This window comes from Musca autumnalis, unplaced genomic scaffold (genome assembly GCF_047663935.1).
Source record: "Musca autumnalis isolate F117 unplaced genomic scaffold, ASM4766393v1 scaffold_36, whole genome shotgun sequence".
In the NCBI taxonomy this organism is placed as follows: domain Eukaryota; kingdom Metazoa; phylum Arthropoda; class Insecta; order Diptera; family Muscidae; genus Musca; species Musca autumnalis.
The window spans coordinates 926921-941127 of record NW_027411933.1 but is presented as its reverse complement, the minus strand read 5'-3'; the positions used below and the strand labels follow the sequence as shown (position 1 = coordinate 941127).

At 36.8% G+C, this 14207-nt stretch overlaps 1 protein-coding gene across 1 annotated transcript; it reads right to left on the bottom strand.

The window, feature by feature from the left end:
- Positions 1-9771: 9771 nt before the first annotated feature.
- Positions 9772-13413, bottom strand: LOC141400533 (uncharacterized). The gene has a single exon (XM_073979738.1). It carries the CDS (start codon positions 13411-13413, stop codon positions 9772-9774), a length of 3642 nt encoding a protein of 1213 aa, XP_073835839.1.
- Between the last annotated feature and the right edge of the window lie 794 nt (positions 13414-14207).

Sequence of the window (14207 nt, the reverse complement as noted above, 5' to 3'; positions counted from 1 at the left end):
CTACACCCAAAAACAAATTGAGTACCATTAAATAATTTTCGTATACTTATGGTACGTATTTCGACGATATATCTCATCCATACACAGACATTAATACAAAATAATTACAGTAAATTCCATAATAATTACAGTATTTCCAAATCTCAAGATTCCAGCTGTATCCGTTCGTCCAATTCCAAATTGTACCAAACTTAGTATCAAGTCAAACTCTTCGTATCCATAAGTAAGATTTTCCAAAACTACCTCAATCCTTCACTTTAGTAGTAATCTTACTTCCAAATTTCAGGATTCAAACTCTATCCGTTAAACCAAATTAAAATTGTACAAAATTTAGAACAATTTAGAATTTTCGTACCAATTTTCAAAACTTCCTCAACGCAACAGGGCTACAATAATCATACTTTCAAATTGCAGGATTCCACCGCTATCCGTTCACCTACATACAAATTGTATTAAATTTAGTACCATAAGTTTGCTTTTTCAAAACAACCTGAATCCTACTCTTCGACTGTAATCGTAATTCCAAATTTCAGGATTCCAGCTCTATTAATTCACCAGAATCCAAATTGTATCAAATTTAGTACCATTTCATTCCCAAACAAAATTTTCAGGATTCCAGGTCTACACGTTCACCCAAATCTATATTGTACCATATTTAATACTTCTCGTACCCATACGTATGACTTTTCAAAATTTCCTCAATACTACACTCCTACAGTTATCTTAATTCCAACACTATCCGTTTACTAAAATTCAAATTGTACCAAATTTAGTGGTTTTCGTACCCATAAGTACGAATTTCCAAACTACCTCAATTCTACTGTCCGGCAGTAATCTTAGTTCCGTTCATCCAAATCCAAATTGTACCAAATTTAGTTCCATTTAGTACTTTTCGTACCCAAAGGTACGAATTTCCAAAACTATCTCAATCCTACACCCCTACAGTAATCTTAATTCAAAACTTTAGGATTCCATCTCTATCCGTTCACCCAAATCCAAATTTATTACTGCTCGTAATCATAAAAACGAACTTCCAAAACCATATCCTTATTTCAACGCCATATCCCAACCTTGATTCCCATACCAAATTTGAAGATTCTAGCTTTATTCATTAAAAATATGCAATTGGTACCAAATTTAGAAACTTTTAGTACTTTTCGTACACTTATAGGTCGAGTTTCTAAATACCCTTTGGTACATCTTCCTAACTCTCCACCAATGACCACTCGTTCAAAATTTCAGAATTCTAGCTCTTCGCGTTTGCCTAATACAATGGATTCCATATTTAGTACACTTTAGCACTTTTCGTACCTTTCTACGACGAATTTCCAAAAACCCCTCTACACAAAAACAAATTGTACCAAATTCTATACAATTTTCCAAAACAACCTTAATCCTTCACTTAAACAGTAACCATTATTCCAAATAACAGGATTCCAGCGCTATCCGTGCACTCAAATCCAAGTTGTACCATTTGGTACATTTCGTACCCATAAGTACGAATTTCAAAAACTACTTCCATATCAATCTTATACTCCAACAGCAGTCTGACCGAATTCCAGGATTCCAAATTGTATCACAGGTAGTACCACTTAGTAATTTTCGTACCCTTACTACCTCAGTCCTACACTCCAATAGTTATCCTAATTTCAAATTTCAGGACTCAAACACTATCCGTCACCCAAATCCAAATTCTACTCTATAGCCTACCGCGAACGGGTTTCAAATTCGAACTCTTTCCGTTTACTAAAATTCATACTTTAAATTAAAATAAATAAAATTAAAATACTTAAAATTCAGGATTCCAGTTCTATCCGTTCACCCAAATCCAAATTGTAATAAATTTAGTACCATTTAGTACTATTCGTACACATAAATACGAATTTCCAAAATTTCCCCAATCCTATGCTCCAACAATAATCTCAATTTCAAATTTCAGGATTCCAGCTCTGTCCGTTCACTCGAATCCCTATTGTACCAAATTTAGTACTTTTCGAACACATAAGTACGACTTTCCAAAACCACCCTCATATCTCAGTCCTACACTTCACAGTAATCTTAATTCCAAATTTCAGGTTTCCAGCTACATACATACGTTCACCCAATTTAGTACCATTTAGTACTTTTCGTACCCATAAGTACGAATTTTCAAAACTACCTCAATTCTACACCACACCAGTAATCTCAATTCCAAATTTCGAAGTTCCAACTATATCCGTTCACCCAAATCCCCATTGTCCCAAATTTAGTACTTCTCATTAACATAAGTAAGAATTTCCAAAACTTCCCCAGTCCTACACTCCAACAGTAATATCAATTCCAAATTTCAGGAATCCAGCTCTATCCGTTCACCCAAATCCAAATTGTACTAAATTTAGTACCATTTAGTACTTTTCGTACACTCAAGATTCCAAAAACCCTTTGGTGCATATTTCTTACTCTTCATCAGTGATCCTCAGTCCAAATTTGAGGAATCAAACTCTATCCGTTCACCCAAATCGAAACTGTACCAAATTTAGTGCTATTTAGTATTTTTCGTACCCTATGTACGAATTTCCAAAACTTCCACAATACTAAACTCCACCAGTAATCTCAGTTCCAAATTTCGAGATTCCAGAGCTATCCGTTCACCCAAATACCCATTATACAAAATTTAGTTCCATTTAGTACTTTCCGTACACATAAGTACTAATTTCCAAAACCACCCTCATATCTCAATCCTACACTTCAACAGTAATATTAATTCCAAATTTCAGGTTTCCAGCTCTTTCCTTTCACCCAAATCTAAATTGTACTAAATTTAGTACCATTTAGTACTATTCGTACACATAAATACGAATTTCCAAAATTTCCCCAATCCTACACCCCACCTGTAATCTCAATTCCAAATATCGAGATTCCAGCTATTATCCGTTCACCCAAATCCCCATTGTATCAAATTTAGTACCATTTAGTACTTTTCATACACATAAGTACGAATTTCCAAAAGTTCTTCAATCCTACACTCCAACAGTAATCTCAATTCCAAATATCAGGATTCCAGCTCTATCCGTTCACCCAAATCCCTATTGTACCAAATTTAGTACTATTTAGTACTTTTCGTACACATAAGTACTAATTTCCAAAACTACCCTCATTTCTCAATCCTACACTTCAACAGTAATATTAATTCCAAATTTCAGGTTTCCAGCTCTATCCGTTCATTCAAATCCAAATTGTACTAAATTTAGTACCATTTAGTACTTTTCGTACCCATAAGTACGAATTTTCAAAACTACCTCAATCCTACACCCCACCTGTAATCTCAATTCCAAATATCGAGATTCCAGCTATTATCCGTTCACCCAAATCCCCATTGTATCAAATTTAGTACCATTTAGTACTTTTCATACACATAAGCACGAATTTCCAAAACTACCCTCATATCTCAATCCTACACTACAGCAGTAACCTTAATTCCAAATTTCAGGTTTCCAGCTCTTTACGTTCACCCAAATCTAAATTGTACTAAATTTAGTACCATTTAATACTTTTCGTACACATGATTGGTAATTTTCCAAACCATTTCCTTTTAGAAGCACCACTTCCCAACCTTGATTTCCATACCAAATTCCTATATTCCTGAGGCCTATTATTGATTTCATTAATTAGTTATCGATTTCTTCAAATTACAGATTTTGAAATTGAATAGTTATGACTGTACATTAGGGATATAACTTTTTGCACTTTTTTGCAAATATCAAAATACCACCACATAGCCGTGTAGAGCATGAAAAACTATTATGAAATAAGGTGTAATTTTTTCTCTATCGCGAAAAAAGTTTCCGCACCAAATGCATTGAAGTTCATTAATGCATTTTTTAATTTTAGCTGTTATGACAACATATTTGCTTTTTACTAAATTTTTTATTTTTTTGTAATCTAATTTAAAATCATTTCCAAAGCGTTCTGGACCAATTTGTTCTCAAATCGCGCCATTTTGGAGCATTTTAGGAATTTTTGACACTATTGCAATTTTTGTTTTTTCTTTATAAACTCGTGAATTTTATGTTTATATTTATTGTACCTACCGGACAAGAGAATATGGTGTCATTTGCAACAAATTCGCGAAAGTTACAGACAGTTTTTAATGACTTAGCATGTGAGAAATTTATTTTTTCCTATGAATATTTATTCAAACAAAGCAAATTTAAAATTATAAGTAGAAAAAATATCAAAAGGGTTTTAGTAATTACAGTCGGCGCGGAAACTTTTTTCACCGAATCGATCTTAGAAACGCGTTTTCATTATTAGAACAAAATTCCCCACGTGGTACTGGTGTTGCATTTTTGTAAAAAACATATACGATTCTCACAGGCAAAGTCAACAAAAACAGCCTGTAACTTTCGCGACTTCGTTGCAAATGACCCCATATTCTTTTGTCCGGTAGGTACAAAAAATATAAACATAAAATTCACGAGTTTATAAAGAAAAAGCAAAAATTGCAATAGTATCAAAATTTCCTAATATGCTCCAAATGGCGCGATTTGAGAACAAATTGGTCCAGAACGCTTTGATAATGATTTTAAATTAGACTACAAAAAAATAAAAATTTTAATTAAAAGCAAATATGTTGTCATAACAGCTAAAATTACAAAATGCATTACTGAACTTCAATGCATTTGGTGCGGAAACTTTTTTCGCGATAGAGAAAAATTGACGCCGTATTTCATAATAGTTTTCCATGCTCTACACGGCTATGTGGTGGTATTTTTTTGGTTATAGCCCTACTGTACATCTCCATATACGATAAAATTCTTAATTGCAAATAAATAGTGGTAGTATGCACAATTTTATTGCACTTTCATTGATTTGCAAACATTTAGTTATTCACGACATCTGTTGCAATGGAAGATAACAAATGTCTTGTCTTTCTATTATTTAGTGGTTTACGGTAAAATAAGTGCGCCTAGAAGTAAACTACAAAATTTAAAATTATGTGTGATCGTTTACGGTATCATGAAGTTATAGCATTGTTAATTTGACACATGTCTTGCAGAGGGCCAACTAAGTGCATAAGTACGTAATAATAATGAAAAATAAGGATTTTTGTTGTTGTTATTTTTTGTGGTTCCAGGACGAATTTTCTAAAACCCGGCCTTATCTCGCACATTTGCATCAACAGTGACCCACTGGTAAAATTTCAAGCTCCTAGCTTTAGCCGTTTTGGCTGGGCGTTGATGATGAGTCAGTCAGTCAGTCAGTCAATCACTTATCACCAAGCTCATTTATATATATAGATATATAGCAAAATGCCCGCTACTTCGTATGCGGAAAGCATATAAAAAACAAATAAACAATATATAATATGGAAATGACAAACACTGAAAATTTGGTCGCACTAATACCAATTTGAATCAATATTTATTTTTATCTTAGTACTGTACGTACCCTTTAAGTTCGATTTTCAAAAAGATCTGCCGTATCTCACCCTTACACATTAACAGCGAGATCAACGTTGCACACCAATACACACCCTAACTCCAAAAAATAAAAATTCCAGCACTGTCCCTACACCCAAAAACAAATTGAGTACCATTAAATAATTTTCGTATACTTATGGTACGTATTTCGACGATATATCTCATCCATACACAGACATTAATACAAAATAATTACAGTAAATTCCATAATAATTACAGTATTTCCATATCTCAAGATTCCAGCTGTATCCGTTCGTCCAATTCCAAATTGTACCAAACTTAGTATCAAGTCAAACTCTTCGTATCCATAAGTAAGATTTTCCAAAACTACCTCAATCCTTCACTTTAGTAGTAATCTTACTTCCAAATTTCAGGATTCAAACTCTATCCGTTAAACCAAATTAAAATTGTACAAAATTTAGAACAATTTAGAATTTTCGTACCAATTTTCAAAACTTCCTCAACGCAACAGGGCTACAATAATCATACTTTCAAATTGCAGGATTCCACCGCTATCCGTTCACCTACATACAAATTGTATTAAATTTAGTACCATAAGTTTGCTTTTTCAAAACAACCTGAATCCTACTCTTCGACTGTAATCGTAATTCCAAATTTCAGGATTCCAGCTCTATTAATTCACCAGAATCCAAATTGTATCAAATTTAGTACCATTTCATTCCCAAACAAAATTTTCAGGATTCCAGGTCTACACGTTCACCCAAATCTATATTGTACCATATTTAGTACTTCTCGTACCCATACGTACGACTTTTCAAAATTTCCTCAATACTACACTCCTACAGTAATTTTAATTCCAACACTATCCGTTTACTAAAATTCAAATTGTACCAAATTTAGTGGTTTTCGTACCCATAAGTACGAATTTCCAAACTACCTCAATTCTACTGCCCGGCAGTAATCTTAGTTCCGTTCATCCAAATCCAAATTGTACCAAATTTAGTACCATTTAGTACTTTTCGTACCCAAAGGTACGAATTTCCAAAACTATCTCAATCCTACACCCCTACAGTAATCTTAATTCAAAACTTTAGGATTCCATCTCTATCCGTTCACCCAAATCCAAATTTATTACTGCTCGTAATCATAAAAACGAACTTCCAAAACCATATCCTTATTTCAACGCCATTTCCCAACCTTGATTCCCATACCAAATTTGAAGATTCTAGCTTTATCCATTAAAAATATGCAATTGGTACCAAATTTAGAAACTTTTAGTACTTTTCGTACACTTATAGGTCGAGTTTCTAAATACCCTTTGGTACATCTTCCTAACTCTCCACCAATGACCACTCGTTCAAAATTTCAGAATTCTAGCTCTTCGCGTTTGCCTAATACAATGGATTCCATATTTAGTACACTTTAGCACTTTTCGTACCTTTCTACGACGAATTTCCAAAACCCCTTTACACAAAAACAAATTGTACCAAATTCTGTACAATTCGATTTTCCAAAACAACATTAATCCTTCACTTAAACAGTAACCATAATTCCAAATAACAGGATTCCAGCGCTATCCGTGCACTCAAATCCAAGTTGTACCATTTGGTACATTTCGTACCCATAAGTACGAATTTCAAAAACTACTTCCATCTCAATCTTATACTCCAACAGCAGTCTGACCGAATTCCAGGATTCCAAATTGTATCACAGGTAGTACCACTTAGTAATTTTCGTACCCTTACTACCTCAGTCCTACACTCCAATAGTTATCCTAATTTCAAATTTCAGGACTCAAACACTATCCGTCACCCAAATCCAAATTCTACTCTATAGCCTACCGCGAACGGGTTTCAAATTCTAACTCTTTCCGTTTACTAAAATTCATACTTTAAATTAAAATAAATAAAATTAAAATACTTAAAATTCAGGATTCCAGTTCTATCCGTTCACCCAAATCCAAATTGTAATAAATTTAGTACCATTTAGTACTATTCGTACACATAAGTACGAATTTCCAAAATTTCCCCAATCCTATGCTCCAACAATAATCTCAATTTCAAATTTCAGGATTCCAGCTCTGTCCGTTCACTCGAATCCCTATTGTACCAAATTTAGCACTTTTCGAACACATAAGTACGACTTTCCAAAACCACCCTCATATCTCAGTCCTACACTTCACAGTAATCTTAATTCCAAATTTCAGGTTTCCAGCTACATACATACGTTCACCCAAATCCAAATTGCACTAAATTTAGTACCTGTCTATTGGGATACACTTGCCTTTGGTTTTTTTTCCTTCGGTGCAATAACAAAACTCCGTTTTTATTTTCTTTTATGCAAATTCTTTTTGTGGTTTTTATTGTAGGCTTTTAAATTCACGTTAGCTTTAAATGATTTTATCTCTAGGTTAGACTTTAGTATATGAGATGTTTTTACAGTTCACTTTTAGCACTTTTAGGTTATATATAGGGATTCAGGTTTTATATAGTACAATTTAGGTAAATTTTAGGCTTCTTCGGAATTCAATATTAGGCAAAAAGTAACTAGTTTTAAGTAGCTCAATTCTTTAGATTTAGGTTGTATAATTTCTTAGGCTTAAGGGTTTTAACTTATTTATTTTCTAGCAGGTAAGTTTTATTTTATTACACCAGGGTATGTTCTCTAATTCTTGTATAACTTTAGTTCGCTAATTGTACTTTGTTTTGTAGTTTTTTGGGATTTTATTGCTTTGTAGCTATGTTTGTATGCTTTTTGTGTGTTTACTTTTAACAATTCTAGTTTAAGTTCTTAACTTTTGGTTTTCGTTTGACTTATTTTGTATGTACTTGTATGTTTTTGTATGTTTCACTGCTTGGTTTGTGGGAGGTCTTTTCAGTCGCGCGCTACTTTTTACAATAAATGAAATGCAAAAAACTTCGATTAGCCAAAACCGGCTTTTCTATTGGAAATTTATGTTTTACAGAGTGGAATGACAGTTAGACGTAAGTATGTGTGCGTGAGAAAAAGAACTCCAACACTCCACGGCTGCGCTTGTTACATCTTACCGCCGTTCCCTCCACAGTTCTTATGGCGCATTTACACTAATGGTTTAAAACAGTGAAGTGTTTACATTTATCCTAAACATTTCTGCCCCCACAGCAGTGAAGTGTATCTTCCTTCAGTAAGGACTATTGATGGGTAGGTTGCGAATCGGGCCTGCCAATAAGTAACCGAGGGCCGTTTGAAATCCATATACAGCGCCTACACCGGAAAAAGTTTTTCCCTCCTGGACAATTGCCGAATAAACGTCAGCACCGAGTTCGAGTTCAATGGGGGTATTGGACCTCGGGTCTACATCAGCCAGGCTGCCCCCCGAAAAATCCTTTGTCGGGTCCTCGATAATGGGATCGCAGTACGGTCTATACGGCAACTCATCGGTGATCAAAGCGTACACCTTCAAGGCCCAGTTGGAGGCTTGATTTCTCGCCTTGATTTTGAAGGAGGTGAATCGATGACCAAGAAATATGAAGGACCGTAAGCCCATCCTCTGAAACGATGAATACGAGATTCGAGACATCGAGGCCCCTTGTTGTATCAGTGCCCGAACTATCGAAGGGGAGTCTGCTTCCTCTCCCACTACCTGTACCATGGCTGTAGGCACGAATACTAAATTCCACCTTAATACGGGGGATGGCGATGGCGGCTGCAAGGAATTATTCAGTTGTGGGGCCCCGTGTATGAGGGTGTGGTGCCGGTAATCACAATGTCTACATGTGTGGAGGGAGGGGCAGTCCGGGGCAAGATGGCTGCGTGCCAGGCAGTTGCGGCAGTAGCTCCGCTTTTCAATGGTCTCATATCTTTGATAGGGGCTGAGTTCAAGGAATCTTCGGCACGAATTTAAAGGATGATCCTCCTGGCAAAGACCACATGCGCGCTGCCAAAAACTGGGCCTCTCCCTGTGCTCTTCACCTTGAACCCGGTGCTGACTAGAACGGCTACGCTCCTCTGATCTTCGCTCATGTTGTGAGGCTCGAGGTTGTTGGTGTCTAGGTTGACGAATTCGGTTGGCACTGGTGGGTCCGGCATCTTCTACTTCATACAAGCGGTAGTCTTGATTAGGCAAATAGGCAGCCATATCTGAAATGAAAAAATGAGATGCGAGTACAAACTTCTTTTTTGAATAGTGTCCGACTAGTCAATCGGAGAAGAGCTTAACAATTTTGGTTATAGGTCTGCTTAATATGCCACTAGAAGTCCGTACGTCAACAACCCTGATATTGTCATCGCTACCTGGGTGAGTCTTTTCAATTCTCCCCATCCTCCATTCCTGAGGAGCCAACCTATCATCCTTAATGACCTATCATCCTTAATGACTCGGGTTGCTCTCCGAGTCAACATGTCTCCATCCTTCCTGACCAACATTCTCAGAAATTTCAGCAATACGGTTTCCCACGAAGGTACTCCAGTGACAAGCCGGCTTTTTTAACCAAGCCAAGACTATGGTAGAGTCTGTCCAAAACTGGGTCGAATAGTTTGAAATCTGAATATTCTTCATTAAGCTTGCGGCTAATTTTGACAGCAAAACCGCTCCACATAACTCTAGCCGCGGTATCGAAAGCTTTTTGATCGGTGCAACTCTTGTTTTTGCGGTCAGTAAGAATGTTGCAGTACTGAGATCAGGGTTTTCTATGCGAATATACAAGGCTGCCCCATATGCGCTTTCGGAGGCGTCGCAAAATCCATGTATTTCCACCGAACAACTAGGAGTGAAGTTTATCCATCTTGGAACCTTTAGGTGCTCAATGTCCTTGCTGTTTCTCACAAAGTTGTTCCAATTCATATGTGTTATGGGTTTTAATGGGTCGTCCCAGTCGATTTTATCAAGCCAAATTTGCTGCATTATCAACTTGGCGACGACTATAACAGGCGCTAGCCACCCACACGGGTCAAAGAGCTTAGCAATCGTAGAAAGCACTTCTCTTTTAGTGTATGTATTCCTATTCTCCATATCGGGGGGTGTAAAAGTAAAGAAGTCGCCTGAAATGTTCCACCTGATTCCCAGAGTTTTCGTAGACGCATCCTCAGAGATATCCAACCAATTGAGCGGTAATAAATTATCTTGTGGAATATCCTTTATGATTGTATGATGGTTTGATGCCCATTTCATAAGTCTAAACCCGGCAGACTCTAGGGCTGAAACCAACTCTTTTCTTGCGGTAATGGTTTCTTCTATGGTGTGTCCTCCAGCAAGAACATCATCTACATAGAGATTTTCCAAAATAATGCTCGCTGCTCTCGGATACAATTCTTTCACATCCTCAGCTAACTGAATAAGAGTCCTTAAAGCCAAGAACGGCGCGCAATTGACTCCAAATGTCACAGTTAATAACTCGTAATCTTCAACTGGGTCTGTTGGCGCTTTCCTGAATAAAATTCGTTGGTACTTTGTGAGATTTGGGTCCAAAAATATTTGCCTGTACATCTTTGTGATGTCAGCGTTGAATGCGTATTTGAAGAATCTCCATTTTAGAATTTGTAGTACTAAGTCTTGTTGCAAAATGGGTCCCGGAAACAATATGTCGTTAAGACTTGTTTTGTTTGAGCTGGGGCATGACGCGTTGAATACAACTCTTAATTTCGTAGTGAGTCGATCGGGTTTTATGACGGCATGATGGGGCAAGTAATAATTTGGTACCCTGTCAACTTCCTCCGGACCAATTTTCCTCATGTGCCCAAGTTCCAGATACTCTAGAATCGACTTGTCGTATTCTTCCTTAATTTCTGGGGTTTTCATTAATTTTCTCTCCATTCTGTAGAACTGAGCCAATGCAATATTTCTCGAATTTCCCAATTCTTCGCATTGTTTGAATGGGAGAGTCACTACATATCTTCCTTCCTCATTTCGTCTTGTCGTCTCCATATAATTCCTCTCGCAGTATTGGTCTTCATCTGACCTTAAAACTTTTTTAGGGGTCTCTTCCACCTCCCAAAAACGTGTAAGAATTTTTTCAATCGAGGTAGTATTATGTAGCGATATTTGTTTGTGCTGATTAGTATTTCCAGGAATGGGTCCTCCAACGATCCATCCAAATTTTGTTTTTTGTGCCAAAATAGATCCATACGTTTGCATGGGAGCTTCCGTTGTGAAGATTAAAGGCCCGATATCCATTCCAATTAGTAAATCGATGGGTTGACTAATATAAAATTTCGGATCAGCCAGTTCCAGTGATGTTACCTCTCTAAGTTTTGTTTTATCTAAGTTCTGCGATGGTAGTTTTGATGGCAGGGTCCTTAAAACTGGAGCCCACACTTCCAGTTTAAAGCTCGGGTCGAATCTGGATCGCATTGTAAATAAGCAAGATTTTGTTGATGTCTCCGATACGAACTGACTTAAGCCAGTTACATGAACTAGGTTACTTCTTGTTGGTAATTTCAAAAGGTTCTTCAGCTTTTCGGAAATGAATGTAGATTGTGATCCAGAATCTATCAGAGCTCTGGCATCATAAAGTTGTCCTTTAGTTTCGATTTGTACAATAGCAGTGAATAATAAGGTTCCTCCAGCCTGTTTTTCTCCAATGTTCTTATCCTGTAGGGTCATAGTTGTGACTGTTGTCGGTTCTAGGTTTGTTGTGGACTGTATCTGAGTTGATTGAGCGGAAACACTAGTGCTAGGTTGGTCTTCCACTCGAGCTAGGTATGAGTTTGTATTGTGGGTTTCCGTTCCCTTGTGTAACAAAGTATGATGTCTCATTGTACAATTTCGGCAACCAAAACGACTCTTGCAGTCTTTTACTCCATGTTTTGATGAAAGGCAGTTGTAACATAAGTGTGTAGTTTTTACGATGTGTATCCTGTCGTTGATACTCTTCTTCAGAAACTCCGTACAATCTCTGATGAAATGGTTCGAATGGCAAAGTTGACAAGTTTGAGAAATTTGTGGTTTGTTTTGTTGAGGTTGGCTTGAATTGGGTCTTCCTCCAACTTTATTTGTGGGTTTGGTAACATTTGTTTGAAATGTGTTCAAAAATCTAGGTTTATTATAGTTGGTGGTTTGTTTCTGGTGAGTGACTTTCGACGCTGAAGGTTTTATGTTTCCCACGGATTCCATTGTCTTGAACTTCGTTGTTAAAAATGAATCGAATTGATCCCATTTTGGCAGATTTTTACAATCGCTGAGCGAATTTTCAAATTCCTCCAAGAAACTTCTAGGTAATTTTGTTGAACATAAGTATATTAGCAACGGGTCCCATCCTTTGACATCAACCTCGAGTACCTCAAGGGTCTGTAGACAACTGTTCACAGTGCGCTGTAACTTTTGTATCGTTTGGCTTGAATCTGCAGAAACGCCAGGCAGATTAAAAAGAATCTTAACTTGCTCGTTGACCTGCATCCTTTTGTTCTCGTATCTATCCGTTAAGTTTCTCCAGGCTAACTCGAAGCCATCATTTGTCAATGGTACGTGGCTGATGATCTCTCGTGCTTCCCCAGCAGTCTTTTTTGTTAAGTGAAATAACCTTTCAACGTTGCTCAAATTGGTGCCTTTTATATATATTGCCGTAAAAAGATCTCGAAATGTTGGCCATTCGCTGTATCCTCCTCTGAATGTATCGGTGTCACACGGTGGCAGACGCGATACTGATGTGGTCTTTTCTTCCTTTCCTTGCTGCGGAGCTTGCGATTCCCTCTTCATTTTCTCGAGAGTCTGATGGTCTACAACCTTCTGAATTTTGATATTAATTGCGCTCAGCGCCTTTTTATATTCTTTCATGATTTCCAAATAATTCTTCCTTAGCTTGTCCTGGTCTATAGGTTTTTCTCCTTCTTCTGGAATACGACTTCTACATTCGAGATATGACTGCTTGACTTTTTCCCACGCTGAATCGAATCCTGAACGCGTTGATTCCAAGGTTTCCAAAGTGTCTTCTGGGTCTGTCAGTGAGAATATTGAGATGTAATCCATAAGATCGTTGGCGCAGTTAGCGAATTTGTCGCGCAGAATCTTATCCATCTTGTAGCTGGGCGTTTAACTTTACGATGATTTTGCTCAAGTCAAAATAAGAAAGAAGCCCGCCGAGTAGGACTCACTTTATAGAGGATTTTTTAAACTTTTTTTCAAATTTTGGTAATCAAAATTGAAGTAAGTTTGCCTTTAAATATTCTCATCAACGAAAACAGAAGCTAAATTGAAATTCTCTAAGCCAAGCGAATGAGAAACAGTAAAAACTTGCTTGAAAATCCAAGGCGAGTAAAAATTCCTTCCCAATTCCCGAGAAAAACTTTGTAACACAGGAGATCACAAGATTTGAGGAGTCAAATTTAGAATTATTCTTTTGTCCAAATGGCAGAAATGAGATATGAGACAAACGGGCTTCGATCAGAAAGAATTTTTTATGTCGACGCAGAAAACAAGACGACAAAAACCGCAATATATACAGCTATGAAATTTTGAAAAGTCCAATAAAAGCAAAGAATGTCCTTTTGTTGACACGTTTGTTCAGCCGCACGAGATTATGTTGAAGAAAAAAACTTTTTCCACAAAATTCCCAAACAATTAGCCTCGAATTAGAGTTATATTGAATTTGTGTGCTGGGTTATCCTCCAAAGTTTCTAAAGAGAATAAATTTTTCCAAGTTTTACGGGTCAAATTAACAACAAATCGTTATAAAATCTCTTAGTGTCCTGTTTTAGGAGGATTTTATCGATTTATGTTGACGAAAGGTTTCTTAAAAGAACGCCCTTTTACGAGTTAGTTCGGGGAACTCCACAAAAATCCGTATCAAAGATGAATGTCACAAAGGTTTG